This window comes from Lates calcarifer, linkage group LG21 (genome assembly GCF_001640805.2).
Source record: "Lates calcarifer isolate ASB-BC8 linkage group LG21, TLL_Latcal_v3, whole genome shotgun sequence".
NCBI lineage: Eukaryota > Metazoa > Chordata > Actinopteri > Centropomidae > Lates > Lates calcarifer.
The window spans coordinates 16664299-16682072 of NC_066853.1; the positions used below are offsets into that span (position 1 = coordinate 16664299).

At 38.4% G+C, this 17774-nt stretch overlaps 1 protein-coding gene across 3 annotated transcripts; it reads right to left on the minus strand.

Annotated features, from left to right (window-relative positions):
• Positions 1-451: 451 nt before the first annotated feature.
• On the minus strand, positions 452-12468 carry nek8 (NIMA-related kinase 8). Of its 3 annotated transcripts, XR_007808946.1 has the most exons (16): positions 12380-12468; positions 11194-11399; positions 9820-10052; positions 9567-9698; positions 8906-9114; positions 8676-8755; positions 8381-8565; positions 7431-7578; positions 6836-6912; positions 5958-6075; positions 5653-5803; positions 4895-5058; positions 4434-4586; positions 2981-3139; positions 1948-2040; positions 452-1798 (listed from the first exon to the last, which is right to left on the minus strand). XR_007808946.1 is itself a non-coding variant. In XM_018665329.2 (15 exons), exons 1-15 carry the CDS (start codon positions 12424-12426, stop codon positions 2012-2014), a joined length of 2091 nt encoding a protein of 696 aa, XP_018520845.1. In that variant the 5' UTR covers positions 12427-12468; the 3' UTR covers positions 452-2011. The 3 variants fall into 3 exon arrangements, 2 of the variants coding, with proteins under 2 accessions (XP_018520845.1, XP_050921551.1); XM_018665329.2 differs by having other exon boundaries at positions 452-2040; XM_051065594.1 differs by lacking the exons at positions 452-1798; positions 1948-2040; positions 2981-3139; positions 4434-4586; positions 4895-5058 and adding an exon at positions 5065-5304.
• Between the last annotated feature and the right edge of the window lie 5306 nt (positions 12469-17774).

Consider the following 17774-nt stretch of genomic DNA (forward strand, 5'->3'; position numbering starts at 1 on the left):
TTACTTTAAAAATGTGATTGCAGTGAAAAATAAACAATAGTTGTTAGAATCTTTATAAATACATTCAAAGAGAAATGTACATGAATATGTATTAGCTGAAAGTATAATAATAATTACAATAATCACAGACTGCTGATTAATCTAATCAAATTATAAAAATACAATAATATAAAGTACATAATGAATCGGGTAATTAATGTGAGAATAAAGGGGGTTGCGGGGGCAGTATGAAGCAAAGGTACTCAGACTGAGAAATCCAGTTATTACTTTTAACCTCCTAATTTTAAGACGGTGATGTATAACTTGTTTTATTTGAATGTCAACCTTTGCAGTTAAGATATAGGTTTTCTCTGTTAGAATGCTCTCTGAGAGATCTAACCTACACATTCATTTCAGCAGCTTTTGTGATTCATTATAAAGAAGACAAATAAGAAAGATGTAACAGAATCTCTTTCTGAAGACCTCAGTTTATGGCTTATCCACAGTGAAACCGTCCTCCGATCTAACTTACACTAAGACACATTCATATCATATAGACAAAATTTACCACAGGGTTCTTTCTCAGGCTGCATCTTCCATGTTGTTCAAATTGTTTAATTTGATTTCAGATGTCCAGCAACCAGAGAAAACTTTTCCCCTGTGTTTTTTAAAAGCTTTAAGACTAGAAAATATTGTAATGACTGATAACAACACTGAAGAAAATGTAAACAGAAATTTGATGGTACTTTATTCTTACACTTCACTACATACTGCTTTCATTTGATCAGCTTACTTTGCAGATTCAGATTATTGATTAAAAAGTATAATTAACTAATAAATTAAGATGTATTATTATAGGTTAACTTACCCAGAAGTATATAAAGTACTTCAAATTTACCTCAACTTTACCAGCTGCAAGCATTAGTGACAATTATATACATGCATCAATAATTATAATTAAAGGGCCATTCTGCAAAGTAATCTTACTTATCTTGTAGCTAATAGTTTTGTACTTTTACTTTTAACAGAGTATTTCTACACTACAGTATTGCTACTTTTGTTTAAGTAAAAGATCTGAGTACTTCCTCCAGGCTCTGGCTTTGGCAGTTTTTTTTCCAGCAGTTTTTAATCACCCTATAATCACAGTTTACACAATTATATATACCATTTCATTAAAAAAATCACTCCCTATTTACTATATAGTGCACTATATTTACTGTCCATTATTTTCTGTGTGTGTGTCCAAAGTGTCCAAGTGTGAGATTTACCCACTATAAGAGCTTTTACTCACTACAGAGTGAGTTGAGAAGGGAGTGACTTTGGACTCACGTCTCTTTAACACCAGAAAATCTCAAAGTCTTGGTTCCTGAAACAACACATCGTTATCTGGTCTGAACACTGCTGTTGAGATACAAATGTGTTGGAGGACTAATCCAATAAAGCACAATGTGACCACTGACAATGTGATCAAGATGAATGTGTTTGGTTCATTTGACTGATGAACTCTAAAGTGGCTTCATTCTTTTCGTTTCTGTGCTTTGTATCATCACATTCACAAGTTGCTGAAGAGAGCTCAAACCAGTTTGTCCTTTACTGGCCTTTCATGGTTTATCATGCTTATCCTGCACGTGAGAGAGGACAATAGTTCACCACATGAACGCTGCCTAATGACTACCTGCAATCCAGCCTCAGTAACAGTGTTACAACATCCACTTTTACCAACCTGTTGTGAGACACACCTGCTGCAACAGTCAGGTTCTGACCTTTTCTGTGCTTTGCTCCATGATATCAAGCAACAGAATGAAACAAACATTCATTCCTGGAAAAAAAAAAAAAAAAAAAAAAAACAGATAGAGAAGAATGACCGAGTGAAAATCTGAGGCCACAGCTGCAGTATGAAAAGAAATCTTTCAACTGCGGCGCAGATGGGCCTCCGGGAGGAGTTATTCAGAGGAAGCTGTTCTTCACCTCACGCCACCACCGGGCTTCATGATGACCGCTGAGCGGGTGTGGGTTCATTTTCAGGACAAAGTCATTTCGGCACAGGTTCCTCAAGCAAAGCTGAAACAAGAGTGAGCGAAGGACAAGGGTGGAAAGTCAGGAGAGCTGAAATTACTAGTCCATAAATCGATTAGTTGATTTACAGAAAGTTAACTGCCACTGGCACTGGTTAGTATACAGTATATACCTTGTCATCTGGACTGTCTAACTAATTTTTGTGCCTCTTGTCTGGTTATGGATTAATACCAGGGCTCAACACTAACATTAATCACAAAATCTCTCACAGAGCCAATTATTATATAGTCTCTGTTAAAGACCTCTGTTAGTGCACCCTCAGTGATAGTCCATGTTGGTCTCCACGTGTTGATCACATGGTCAAAGGAAACATTCAAACAGCAGCCTTGTAGCCTGTAGCGAGGATTACCAACATCTCTGTTACTTATTAAATTGTGGTGCAGTTTAATCTTCCCTAAATCTGCAGCTATTTTCAATTTGGACTGTAGTGGGACGATTTAATCCCACCTTCACCGTTTTTCGGAATCTCTGGCTTTTGTACCATCACTGTAGGGGAAAGAGGTACAAATTGCTGAATTAATATCCTCTCAGCAAGAGGTCTGTGGCCACATTACTCAGTTCAGCCTAAAATCAATAACCACAATGTTAAATTGGACTGAGTTATTACTTCTGGCATACAGAGGCTAAACAGGTTTCAGTTTGGCTGAAAGGCACTAGTTTGTTTATGTAAACAGTGCCTCGACACACTGCCTGTCACTGGAAAAGCTTGGACATGTAAAGACTGTATGAAACAAAGCTATAGTCATGGTGAGCTTTCAAACTTACAAATAAGTCCTTTCACAATTCTACACAGAAAAACATGCATCTCTGAGGAAAGCTTTCTCAAGTCTTTCATCTGGGGGATTAGTCTCTCTCTCTGTTAGATTTCACCACATCCCAACATCTCCCAGTGTTTGTTAACAAAGGGTAATAAGCAAAATATTACGTTTCACTGCCAGCAGAGTGTTGCCATGACAACAAGCCACTGATGTCACTGTGAACGGGTGACTCTCGTCGAGCTGCACCGCCTTTGGTATCCCAGAATCCTCCTCTTTTCTGCCAAGGCGGCCGCGGGCACCCTTTCCCCAGGTGTACACCTCCCCTTCTGTGGAGAACAGGAGGACAAGGAGCTGGTCGCCGTTTCTTAACATTAATCCACACAAATCTTTAACTCACGACTCACTCTGTCTCTCCTGCAGTGGCAGCATAATGGCTCTGTCTGTAGGAAGCTGAACAAAGCTTTTCCCTAACAAAGGAAATCTACAGGCACGGCTGCAACTGCTGGCTTTCTCCCCAGGGAGCCAAGCACTGGCACAATATGACATTTTACCATTTTATCCTAAAGTATAGGAACAAAACACACATTTAGAGACATATACACATCTGTTACCTATTTGCTACTCCATGTGTTTAAAGGACCAAACCAATGGTTTTGTATGTTTAGCCCATTAGCTAGAAACCTCTGTATAGTTTACATGACTGCTAACCGAAGCAAAACACATGCTCTATGTAACCATTAGTTTTAAACTTTCAACTCTCAGTTTGACATGAAAATAAACGAAAACAACAAAATCCATCACAGTGAACGTTTAATTGGCTTTGTTTTTCATTTAAAGTTACATTACGGTTGTGTGGTCACATAGTTTAAAATGTACTGCCCTCAGTATCCCAGAATCCTCCTCTTTTCTTCCAGAGCAGCTAAACCACAGATATCTGAGAAATGCTGTCTCTGCTGAGATGCACTCTGTTGTGTTTACTCATGCATCTCCTCCTCATACACAGCTCTAAACTACTTTTTGGAATGAGGGATTAACAATGAGGGAAAATAAAGAGTTTGTCCTTTTGAAAATGTTTTATTGTGTTTTATTGTGTTCTGCCATCTAAAGTCAGCCATCACTCCCTTAATGCAAAGCAACCAAATTCTCAACTGTTTTGAAGAGCATTTGTATGTTTATTATTTGGCCTTTAGGTATCATTACCAGATGACATGTGTTGTGTATGAAATGCTTTACATAGACTGTTTAAGTTTCAAATAACAGCCCGCACATAGTGCTGTCACCACAAACTCAGCACTCTGAAACTCTGATACATGATGATACAATTTGGCACTTCGTAACAGGGAAGTGCTGAAAACACAACAACTATAGACACTTCTGATCAGCCAAAGACTGTTGCTCAATATCATTAAACCCAAATTTATATGGGTGTTGGATTGTTTTAATCCTTACACAATCACCTCTATAATGACTGTCAATGTACTAGATGGCTACCATCATATATGTGCAATGCAATCAGACCACAATTTGCTTTCCATTCAATCTGACTGAACTTAAACACGTAGTCTGGTGACCTCACCTGTGGAGATGTGCAGGGTGTTTAAAAACAAAATATCTACTCACCAGATCCAATAGCTAAGGTGAAAGCATCTCCACAGGCAGCCATGGTGATACCCTGTAGGCTGGGTATCAGGTAGGGAACTCGGCTGCTACGACGGGAACTGCAGCCCATCTGGCCATGCTGGTTACTGCCAAAGGTGAAACACTGGCCCCTTTCTGGAGAAAACAATGTTGGTTAAAGTGGTGATGCAAACCACTTGGCAAAACATATTTTTGTCTATATTGACTTTCCCTGATGAAGGTCTTACAACTAAAACATTGTTGATAAAATGAGTACAAGTGGACAATGTGTGGGTTTCTTTGTTTGCCTCCCACTTAACCTGGTTCTGCCACAAGCTAAAGTACTAAACAAAGCCATGACCTACTTTGCACCAAAATGGAGGCAATCACACAGAGATGTACTGTAACAAATGAGTGTGCTTCAAAAATGTAATTTGAAAACATAATATTGGTCATTTCTTCACCTGTGACAGCAACAGAGTGGGCCGTTCCAATGTCAATATAAACTATCTTCTCACTGTTGAGTGGGGCTGATTGGATGGGAGAGTAAGAATGAACTTCTTCCACCTGATTTGAGGGATTAGGTTCCTCTCCAGCTGTTATCTTATCCAAGCCAAGCTTGTTGAACCTGATAACAACAAAACAACAAAATCAAAGAATTTATAGTTGTTTATAACAGTTGTGTGTTGACACAGAATAACAATACTTATTCAATGCTTTTAAAATGAATATGCATGTATATTTGTGAAAAGATACTATAATATTTTCTGTTCCAGTTTCCTTGTCTGCTGCAGGTACAGTAGCTGCTGAGCTGCAGGTTTTAATTATTTGTGCTCCTTTTCTCACACAGCTCTTCATCCTGTCATAAACCTCTCTGAGAGCAAGGGATTAACAATGTGAGAAAACAAAGTGTTTGTCATTTTAAGGAGAATGCTGTCTCACAGGTTGTGCACAAGGAAAGTATCTCTCTGTAAATTTAATCTACCACCTTCATGCACATGAGAGAGTTCATAGCTTACAGTGAGTGAATGGATGTATTGTTTTACTGAGGTGTTAACAATAAAAAGTCACTGTCATAGAATGTAGTCTTTGTGAAAAACATACAGTGGTGATGTCCTCTCATGAAATGGGGTATGTGTCACTGCTGATCATTAGCTACTGTCAGTCAGTGTTTACTGAGACTAATGGCCAATTGTTTTGGGTTAAAAAATGGAATAATTACCTGTTGCTTCCACATGCCACAATCCTGTACTGGGTGCTGATTATCATGGAGCAGTCAACGCCACACACCACCCTCTGGGCCTCAAATTCCACAGGTAAACACACCTGCTGTGGTGAGTTGTGGGTGTCTTGGGTGCCTAGCCCGAGGCGACCTTCCAGAGCAAGCGACACAAGGACAGAGACCCAGCAATCAAGCTGTGTGCTGATATATTGCTGTCATAAATCAATCACATATAAACAAACAACAAAATGAGAATGTCAAGAAAGACTGAGTGAGTTCGAAAACAGCTGGTTCGTTTACTGTACCATTGTCTCCTCTTCCCCAGGCAAATACTTCTCTTTCATTGGTCACAGCGAGAACGTGGGAAGCACCACATGACACCTGAACCAGCTCATAACCGAGGAGGGCCTCAACTATTTTGGGCTGAGTACAAAATAGAGAGAGAGAAAAGAAACGTTATCATTGTAATATTTACTTTGTTTTTCAAATCTATAGTGATGCAGCGTCCACTAACTGGGTCACAATACCCCTGTTTCAAGTCTTCCTCTCTACTATTCACTGTCCAATAAAAGTTAAATGCTCAAAAATGTATTGAGACCAAAAATGTCTTTTTTAAATTAATGTTCTGTTGTTTTTTTGTGTTTGTTTTAAGGCAAAAGAAACTCACGCTGTTGTTTTAAATGGCATTGGAGCCAGATGTTAGTATGAGAATACTACACTGGAAACCATAAAGCACTGTAAGTAGCTGCCACTGTAAGTGACTAGCATTGTAGAGTGTTTCCATAGTGCATAAATACTAGAAATATACACTGAGTTGCCAGTTTATTAGGTACACCTAGCAAAGACTAATACAGTCTAATAAACTAATCATACAATAAACCCTCCCCTCATGAAGTTTATGATAATCAGTTTTTGTTGAAACTGTTTTAGAGAGATGTTGATTCAGCTGTTGGGTGGGGGTTGGAGGATGGAGGCTGTGGTGCTGTTACTGATATTAAGTCAACCCTCACTGATATAAATAAGGTGAAATAATATAGATATTACACAAGTAGAACTTATTTTAGAACTGCTGTATTAAACTTCAGTAGTTCTAGTTTGGGTGTAAGTAACAAACTGGTAACTGATAGTAAATCTAATACGAGTGCAACATTCAGATATTTTCCTCTGAGGGCTGAACATGTACCTGTGTTACATCATTGAAGTTACCGTGTCCCAAACAGCCATTGCTCCCACTTCCAAACGTCATGATAATGCCCCTGTCTGCAAATTGAAAATAAAAATAAGGGATTAAAGGTACTATTTGTTGATGAGAATAGGTGTATTCTTTTGTGGACCAACAGAATGCTTCTAATCCCTATTTTAGAAATGCTAATCTGCGTCACTACAGTGGAAAGTGATGAAAGAGGCAACTGAGCTGAGAAGGAGGGTCTTTAATCCAGTGTTATCTGCTTTGCAGTGCTAGACGTACTGATGACAGCTTTCTAAAACACACTGAGTAACAGAGAGCCACAGTTTGAACTCAAGAAACACCGTGCTTCCAAATTTCTAGGCAAGCATGAAGAGGCTTAATTTACAAGTGGATCTGCACTATCTGATAAAGTCTGGAAAAAGAGCTGACTGTGTCCACACTTTCATATGTACGTGTTTTACAGCCATGTGGTGCTGTGTGTGTGAAGGCAGAAAGCAGAGAATAAACATTGATTTCCTATAGCAGAGCTCCTTGCTAGGCATGGCTGCAGTCACTCTGATGGCTATCCAAAGAGGAACGGCCAACCAACCTGTCATGCAGGTGGTGAAGAGATCACCACAAGACACAGACTTGATGGTGACTCCAGACTGGCCCTCTAGGAAGCGAGAAATGAACTGCGGCTGCATCTGCTCCACAACACCGGGCAGACTGGCCTCACCAGATCCCACTGATGGAGCCTGCGATAGTTAATGGTTATTAGTCTTTTGCAAGCAGACACATAATTAAGTCTTCATGACAAGAGAGTAAGAATGCAACTATTTCCTGTAAGTAACTAAAAATGTTATAAGGAAAAATCCACCCTAATACACCATTGCATACCATCAATCTGTGATGTTCAGTGCCCTCCAGCAGTTATTTTATTATTAAATACTCTTAGTCCCCAGCTTGCCTCATTAACTCTGCATCAGATACTAGATATTTTCTACATTTGCCTACATTTTCCTAGAATCCACAAAATGGACAATAACATGTTGCTTATAACAAATTGGTGGTTTATAGTGTGAACTATTGAAGAAACTGCTGGTGAAGAATTTATTTCTGCCTCTTCTACTCTGGTTTTTCTCTGTAATGTGCTCTCTGAGGGGCTGACACCAAAAACAGGTTTTTACCACTGATATTTTTAATAGCTGGAAAAATGATGTACTACATTGTAGCAATAAGAAATATAATCAGTGACCACTTCATTGAGTACACCTGCAAAACCTAATGCAATTTATTACAGCAACTCAGCTACAAATTCTACCCTTACAAGGACACAATGTTTTGTTTTCATTGACACTGTTGCAGAGGTATTTAGGGAGAAGAACAATTCTAAAAATGAGACTGAAACAGCAATACAAGCCTCTGCAATCTTGTGTCACAATATGGGAAGATGGAACCACGATATCCCCACAACCATGCATTACATCAAGAAGTTATTAAAGCGGTTTTGTAAACAAGTGAGCAAATATATTGATAAATGTAAAGGTTTACACAGACCTCCCATGTAATCAGACGGCCTGATTTGGTGACACCCATCTTCTGAGTGCGGCCCAGAGACACCTGAAGCACCTCTGTGTTGAGCATCGGCAAACGGAGAGGCGTTGAGATGCCGCTTCCCCACGTATACACGGATGACAGGGGGAGAGAGTGAACTTTCCCTGATCCTAAACCTACTGATCCATCTGTTTCAGCCCAAGAAATAACAATAAAATCTGTGATTTAGGTACTGCAATCAGCATAGATCAGTAGTACGGCTAATTCTGTTGTCAAATAATGACATTATATACCACACCTCTGGACCTGTTGGTAGGAACTCTGCCTCCTGGTCTACCCTGAGGACAGGTTTGCACAGTAGACAGTGGTTTCTCAATCCTGAAAAAAGCAGGAGGAGGTGATTCTTATAGAATATCAATAAAGAAAGAACTCATTACACAAAATATAGACAATTATCTCAATCTCAAATCAATGTCAGTGCTTCTTAAAAAGCTTCATCTTCTCATAACTTATGCATTAAGGTCCCACCTGCGCATTTTGACATTGCCTATATCTGTGTAGAGATTAAGCAGGGGCCTGATGCATATGGGGAGAGCCATTATTTCATTGAGTTGAGGACGTTTGGATGGATCCAGATTGAGCATGTTGAGGATGAGCTGCCGGAGTTCTGGGCTATAGCGGTCTGAAATTGGGGCAAATGTACCACTCATGATCTTCAGAACGAGGGCGGGTAGATTCTGAAATGAATGTGCATAAATAAAATTATAAAATGCATAATAAATGTGTGAAAAATCCCCTGACCCCCTACTCAAAATCCCTGCCCAAGATTTTCACAGTACTATATCAGTGTGGAATTGGCAGATTTGAGTGTAAGCAAAAAGATTAGAGTGAATAATTGATTTGTGTTAAAATCAAAACCCTCAGCAATCAGCCTCATATTTAAACATTGGGCAATGTGGGGTTGTCATAATAAATATTCTGAGAATTTACAAGTATCCATCTCTATTGGTGAACAGAGAACAGCTCGATGGTTAAGATGGTTTAACCAGCCTTTCAACAGAGCAATCTTTTATGTACTATACATCGATTAAGAGTTATAATAATGTAAATGCTAAGGCTAATGTAATATTATTGTGATCACTACATCCAAGTATGAGAGGTATATTTGTAAAGAAAATATTTTCAGTACAGCGGCCTCGAATGCTCTCTTAAGGCTTGCTAGCTCATAGAGCACACAGCCCAGAGCCCAGATGTCACTCTTCTGGTTATACGGCTTTCCTTCACACAGCTCTGGGGAGATGTAGCATGGGGTCCCAACTACCTGCATAGTAAAAAGAGAAGGCAATAATTCACGCTAGCACATGATAAGATTCCACTTATTGGGATATGTATGATGGTGTAGTAGTAATTAGTAGTTCCAAAACAATGGTAAATCAGCTCACTGTGTACGCTTTGCTCTTGCTGACAAGGATTTTGGAGATGCCAAAGTCACCGATTTTGACGATCATCTGGTGCTTGTCAAGAAGAATATTCTGTGTTTTCAGGTCCCTGTGCAGGATGAGTTTGTTGTGGACATGATACAAGGCAAGTAAGATCTGAACAAAGAAGTGAAGGATGGTGTCCTCGTCCAGCAGAGAGTTACAACGCTTCTGTATGTAATCAGCCAGAGTCCCACCTGCATGAGAAAAACATTGAGAAAAGAAAACACACTACAAATGATTTCTGTTCATTAAAACCATATTAACTCAGAGACTGAGTCAGGTTGCTGATCAGAACGAAGATGGGTAGAGAGAGTGAGTGAGTGAGTGAATGGCTGTGAAATGACGACATCAAAGCCAATAAGAAATAGATTTAATAACACAGCAGGTGTTGATGTTAACATAAAAAGGAAAGAGGATCCACAATAATCATCTAGCCAACTTTTTAACTTTTTATGATACTAGGAAGCAGCGCACCTCAGATATTGTGGATCCGCAATTAATTAGTAATTCCAGCATCAAGGTTAGAAATTAACTCAACATCCTCGATTAGTGATTTGCTGTGAGAAAAAAGGATCTTAATGAACCATTTCTAGAAAAGCCAGGCACACAAGATGAAATGTTACTCATGAACATTTTTGTCCTTTTCCTGCTAAAGTTGAGTGTAGTTTAGTGTAATTAGAGTAGTCACTTGTTGCTTTTTGTCTTGTTTTTTAGTGATTTTTGTTTTTGCGTGTGTTTATTTGTTTGTTTGCATACTGATATCAACATAGCATGATAATGACAAATAATTAAAACAGAGCAGACAAACACCAAATGATATTAAGGTATTATGGGTGTTTGAACATAAAGTACCTTTATATTTCACTTACATATATCAATATATAACTTTTAGTCATCTGTGGCTGTTCCACCCACAAATCAACAACAACCCAAAAAAAAAAACCCCTAAAGATGAGACAGTCTAATTTAGAAATATAGTCAGAGCTTTTGGAGACCTGACAGCAATGTTTGATCAGTAACCTAAACAACTGATAGAAGTGTCTTGTCTGATGACTTGAGGCTGAGTGCTGGCTCCTGGAGTCTTGCCTCAGAATTTTGGACGTGATCTGTTTCTTTTACATTAACCTTCTAATGTAACCTAAAACGTATCTAATCATATTGTCCCTAAAAACACCACCACACAGACTGATATCAGGTGTTATTGTATGGTATTCCCAGGTCTGACATGAGAACGAAAGACGGTATGGTGCCCTACAACACTAAACCATGGGAAATGTGAATTGTTGCACAATGAACAAAAGGGGCACATGTAATAAGATATTACAGTAAGCTTACCTGGAGCATACTCCATAGCTATCATAAGGGCCTTGTCCTCCAGGAAGTTCTCATAATACTCAATAATATTTGGGTGGTTGAGCAGTTTCAGCACTTGACACTCATTCTGAGCTGCCAGACGTTCGTCTCGTGACATCTGCTCCACTGGGATCTCCTTCAGGATCACAAAGGCCCCGTCGCTGCGCCTGCGGCACAGGTGAACGATCCTGACAGGGGAGGAAAATAAAGAAAAATTAGATGTACATTTTGTTCCATAAACAACAAAGCTGGATGGTAGTTTATATCTCTTGTGCCAGTGTCACTGAGCATTGGCACTATATTTTTAATTTGACAAACATGCATTTTATATGACTGGAGGGCTGCACTGCACTGACATGCAGTATAGCATCAAGTAATTTCTGTTCTCCCATTTCCACTTCCACTTTCACTACACCTGTTTCCCAGGACTGTAGCCTGTGGGTACTCAGTATTTATAAAACCATGGTGTAATTTATTTCTCCTTTCCTCTAAGCTTCCCAGTTGTTAGTTCCCTTCTTCACAGTTGGAATTGGTCAGTATTTAATTCCTACCTTATTCATACTATTAAATTACTCTGTTGCAGGCTGTATTGTAAAGTGTTACTAACCTTACCACACTAGATTTTATAATTAGCCTGGCTAAGAAAACTGGTCCCACTTTCTGATAAGGCACCATTTATGTAAGATTTATGAGATGTTATTTATGACTTTAGTGGTGGTCCAATTGTCCTGCAGCACTTTTCCAGCAAGTAAGTCGTCAAACAGGAGAGGTTGAGAGGTTTAAAAGCTATAAAGACAGAAGTGTTATGCTAGAGGAGGATTCTCTACAACCTGGCAACCCAAAAGTTGTCGGCTTCAAACTTATCCATGAATATTGGTAGCCTAAATAATTCAGAAACCAGAGGAGCTTTAGCATTTAGATTTGTCACTGTGTTAGTCATTAGGTACTTTACAAGTAGTGGTAACATTTTCATAAACTCTTTTCAATGTTTTTTAGTCTTTTTAGAACGACGGTGCAAATTTGACGCATCCCGTTACATTTTGGGGGAAAACCTGGGCCTTTCGGACTTTTGTCTATCGTAGCATTGTTCTGACATCGCCGTATTACCAAACAGACAGACGTGTGTAACATAAACCAGGTAAGAAGTGTAAATAAACTCGGAGTTTACCCGAAAGCTCCTCTTCCAACAACTTTGATTTTCTCGTATTTCTCCATCGCTGCTGCTCCCAGACAGACGTTTCCGCCGTCTCCAGGCAACCCCACAACTACAGCAAGCAACGAGGGACAAAGGCGAAGGGACAACTCTTTTTTTCTGCACACGGAGGGCTCAAAGAAGTTAGCTAATCAAGTGTGAAGCTCTCACTGTGAGTTTTTAGAATATTACAAAACATTTTATGATCACAGGTTTTCACTACAGCTTGCGCATAAGACACAAATTGAAAGCCATTTTACTACACTCAGATTATTCTATTTCTATTTCATATTCCAAAAACTACAAAAAAATACAAAATAAAAAATATGTAAAAAATCATACAAGAATTACTGCAATCTCAATCTAAAGACTCAATCCATAGATTTAGGAGTCAGATAGCCACGTATTAAAACTGAAACTGACTGATACTGATTGTCAAATTAAATAATCAGTGTGTGTTATTAAACTTTTCTGATGTTGCTGAAGTTTTTTTTCCATCAGTAAAATGCATCAAAACACGACTGTTAACTAATCATGTTTCAAAAGATAACACTTCATTGATGAAGTAAGCATCTTAAAATGATGCTAATGATGCTTCTTTTATGAGAAAGATAATTTAATATTAAAATATTAGCTAACTATGGTATATACAAATATTAAACCAGCCCTCAGAAGCTCTGATATTGTTCTGGATACAAGAAATAGTCCACCAAACAATGATACTAATAATGTCAAATTTCAAAATTACAGATAGAAACAATGCTTTAATTGCTGGTTTTGTGAGGCTCCTCCCTCACAGGGCCCTGGTAACTTAGTCCCTCTGTTTCCTGGTGCCAGTAATAACTACTGTTAGTGACACACATTTTTCTCACATGAGACACTGTTTTAATAAACGTTTTCAGTCACAGAGGAAAAGATTTAAAGACTGAAAAAGAGGGCAAAGCCACCACTCTGTTTTCTCTGTCTGCTCAGTCTCCTTTTTCTTCTTTGCTCTACCATGTGTCCTACTAAAGCAGGAGTAGCCAAGGGTAGCTTGACTGTAATGTTATACATATGTATTCTAGTGCAAATGTACGTGATAAACAATCAAATTATGTAAAATGTGTTATTTTAAAAGCAGTGATTTTAAAAGTTAGAGGCAAGGCTGGACTACGAATATGGCCCTAAAAGCCTCAGGTTTACCCCATATCGTCTGAATCTACATAATTTGATTTAGAAAGACTTGCGGTAGATTATCAGCTATGTTGTGTCCTCCATCCTTGACCCTGGTATCAAGTTTTTCTGCATGCTGCAACCAACAATTATTTTCATTTTGAAAACAAAAGTTGTTGTCTTTTTGACAAAGGGAAAAGCTATGTTGTTAAAAACATGAAAGTTACATATGATAAGTCCTCCATATAGAAATTACTGGGTGACAAATGATGTTGTTTTAACCACTGATGTTTAAGTTGGATGATGATTTTCTGGATGTACACTGCCGGTTTTATGTTATCCTGTCACTGATGTACATTGTTCTATGTGCAAGAAGCCTACCCATATGTAGAAGGCTACATATATTCAAATGTACTATAACATGTCAAGTCATTAAAAGTTGAAGCAAAGACAAAGACAGGAAGAATGATGACTTTTAAAATCATTTTTATTTTGCTGTATGTTGTTTGACTGTTATGAGAGGGCAAAAACAGATCAGCTCAAGTGAAAACTGACATGGAGACAGTGAGGTAGTGAGAGAGACAATGGGACAGATGTGATTAGTGCAGCATCTTGAGCTTGGACTTCAGATACTGTAGTCTTACACCCAGACGCCTGGTGATTATAAAGCGCCTTCCCCTTGTCTAAGATAAGCAGGAAGGGGGCTGCATGAGCTCTGTCTCCCCTGTCTGCCACAATGAGGATAATAAATGCTTTGTGCTGTGACAAAGCCTGCTCTGTGTTGTGCTGAAGTACATACCTCCACTATTATCATCAATCTGAAATAATGATATATCACTACAAACAGTGATCTGCATGTAATTTAACCTTTTCTCTACAATTTGCAGTTTTTTAAATGAAGATTGGTGGAGGGGAAGACAGGTGAGGAGGTGGCTGAACAAACAATGGTTTGCTCTTTCTCAGGGATATAATATCTCAACAAGAGAGCACCTAAAGGAGCCTTGCAGTATATGTGCCACTCCTGAGACCAGCTCAGTGACATGTTTGGCCTGGTGCCGCTGTCTTCTGTCAGCAGCAGATCTGTCTCTAGACATGACAGTCAATGTCCAGGAATGCACTGTACAGGATAGTGAAACTGATGCTAAACCCCAGGTATGAAGCTGTGTATGAGGAGCATTATCTGCTATTTATCTTCTCAAGACACATGACGGAAGTTGTGGGTGAGGCTGTTTCATGATGCTTTCACCTCTTTGTTACATATAGCGACCTGGCATGTTGACCATGTATATTTTGTCATGTCAGCCAGAAAAACACGTACAAATAATTAAATTAATGATGGCTGAATTGTTAATGACATTAGTGGTGCCTGTGCTTTTTCCACTATGCTAAGTCTGAATGTTGGCTGTGTCTAGTGTTGATTTCTGACGAACAAGAATTATTTTTAATTATATATCTATATCTATCTATATCTATATATATATATATATATATATATATATAATTGGAATTCTCACTATGCCAATAATCAGTGAATTCAATTAATGCTATCAAAATATTTTATAGAACAACTTGATGATTTCATCATAGACCCACATTTTTCTACAATATACAATGGAAAAAGGGCCATTTTAATGTCTGAAAATGAAACAGCATCTTATTCTGACCTATTTTTGTTGGGTATTTTACGATGCACTCCCCGGGAATCAATTAACCCCCAGATTTTCTCTCTATTGGCTGCTCACAGAGTCTCCACAGTAGCCGTTTCTCAACAGCCCTCAGGGAGCAGAAAAATCACCCAAAGATCAATATGGTTCAGTGCTGAGCCAGGCACAAAGATCACAAGATACTGGGAGACCTTCTCAACAGTCTCTGCTGTTTGCAAGCTGCAAAAACAACAACAGCTACTACAGTCTGAAACCTTTTTGTATTTGTTGTCAGAAATACTGAGGTATTTCTTTGGAAACCTGACGCTATGAGGAGTTACAGGTTTCGGTGATAACACTTTGAGAGATTTCATTCTCTCACACTACAACAAAAATAACCATAGTGAGGCAATGAGGAAACACAAGCCAAGGTATTAAGTTACATTTTTCTGTTTAACCACAGGGTGTTCTGTTACAGAGAGCCTTGAGCTCAGTGGATATAAATGGATTAATTATATGGTTCATGTTTCATAAGGTAAAAGGAGCATCTGATTGATCCTGATGTACTGAACTACAACTAATATCACACATTCAGTCCTTCTCTTTCTCCATTGTTCTCTCACAAATACACATGTAATTAAATCCATTTTGAATAATTACTGGAGAACAGCATACTCAACTGGCTCAGAATCATTTTATGACAGTGCTATTAATTACAGGGAATTTTCTAGCACATCTCAACAATCACAACTCCAGAGAGACGTGTCCTGCTGGAGGTTTTTTGGAGAAAAGACACCTCCAAGTGGTCTGACAAAGAACTGGGAGCAAAATAAAATCTGTTTGTGGTGGGGTAACTTGTTTTCCACATGAGGTTTTGCTGCCATCTTATGGTGTGGTTTCATACTGTAGCCTGTTCTCTGTGAGATGTATTCCGACAGAGGGCAGACTTATATCCTGTTAATGCTGCAGCTTCTTTTCAACTATTCTTTAAATAATTTGTTTGTTATTGTTCCTCAGTCCTTTTGATTAGTCATAGCTGTGGTCTTTTTTGAAAAATAATTCTTTACATTTTACAACCAAAAAATCTGAATGAGCATAAGAGGTAATGATGAAGTTACAGAGGCACAAACATGAATTTCTAATCAGTGTACAAACACCTCTAACAGAGAGGTAATTACATGGCTATATACACTGATTTATATATATTTATATACACTGGGTTAGTATTTGGCATGTAAACGCATCTGATTGCCTGTGTTACTGGTTTATCAGAGAATCCTGCTCACATAGTGCATGGAAACACACTGAATGTGAACCATGATGAAGGTTAGTGTTGAATTTAGTCCCTACCTCCTCACACTGTCAGTATAATAAAACATGTTGAATTTGCTCTATTACTGGTACAAAACAGCCACAAGTGTAAGTTCTTCACATCAACTGACTCTTTAAGATGAGAAAATGAAAAGCAAATCTGTCTGCAACAATTTGTTTGTTTGTTTGTTTATCAGCATGACTGAACAGCTGTTAACTGAAATGAATATCTTGTTTTCTCAAGTTCAGTTAACTTAGCTGGTTTTTACATTTTTACACAATGAGTTTATTTAACCTGGCCTCAGGTGGCAGCTCCAAGTGATTTACAACTGGGATTTGAGAGGTAACAGGAAATAAGAGGAGAGAAAGTGTTGGGTGACATTCAACAAAGGTCACACTGTAATTACTCCTAACTATTCATTCAATATTTCCCTTGTATATAACTCCATTATAGGCACTGTCTGTTTTGATTTTGAGAAAGTATTTTAATTTATTTGTATTTTGTTGTATGGAATGAATTAGAGGAAAAGACATTTTATTTCAAGTGAAAAAAGACAGTCATGCATAAATAAAGAATAAGAAAGAATAGGAGAATAAACAATGAACAAAATGAAAGCAAAAATGAACAGATAGGATTAAAGAAATGTACCAGCTGTGAATGAACTGAAAACCTTCTCACATTAAAAAAAAAGAAAAAAAAAAAAGTAAACACAGACATCTGCAGTGCAGGTGGTAATGTGTGTAAGTGTGCAGGGTCTTAGCTATTGCTCCTTGTTTCCTTTTCTCCCACCGGCCTGCAGAGAGGCCAGTTGTGGGGAATGAGAGGTATGCTGTGTTTATGGAAAGAGTTATGGCCAAGGAAGGGTGGGGGGGCATTACTGTTGTTAGGCTCCAAACATAACATTATTATCAGTTCTATATTTACAGCAGAATTCACAGCATTTACCAGAATTCTATAAGTTACTGAAGTCAGTTTCTTTATGTTACTCTTTATGAAGTCTCCGTAAATATAATGCTTCAAGTGAGCTTTATTATCTCCCAGTGCAAATATTTGTTGTTTTCTCTGTTACTGAATCTGTGTAGTAGTAAGCTACATACTGTGAAATCCAACTTAATTTCATGTCATTTACTTCTCTGTAATATTTCATAGACAGCTTGAAACTGGTTATCAAGGAACTGGACAGAGCTGAAGAAAAGTAAGAGAGAGCCTAAAACTGAACCATGGGGAACACCACAGTTGTGAAACCAAACTTCTACTGAGAAGA

Bases quoted from the DNA above. Each gene is read 5' to 3' on its own strand.
- nek8 (XM_018665329.2), bottom strand. From the start codon at position 12,426: ATGGAGAAATACGAGAAAATCAAAGTTGTTGGAAGAGGAGCTTTCGG. The intron at 6,913-7,430 runs GTTGGTTGGCCG...TTCAATTTGCAG, and splicing joins CTTCACCACCTGCATGACAG to ACAGGGGCATTATCATGACG. The intron at 5,059-5,652 runs GTAATTATTCCA...TGTTGTTATCAG, and splicing joins GTGGCATGTGGAAGCAACAG to GTTCAACAAGCTTGGCTTGG.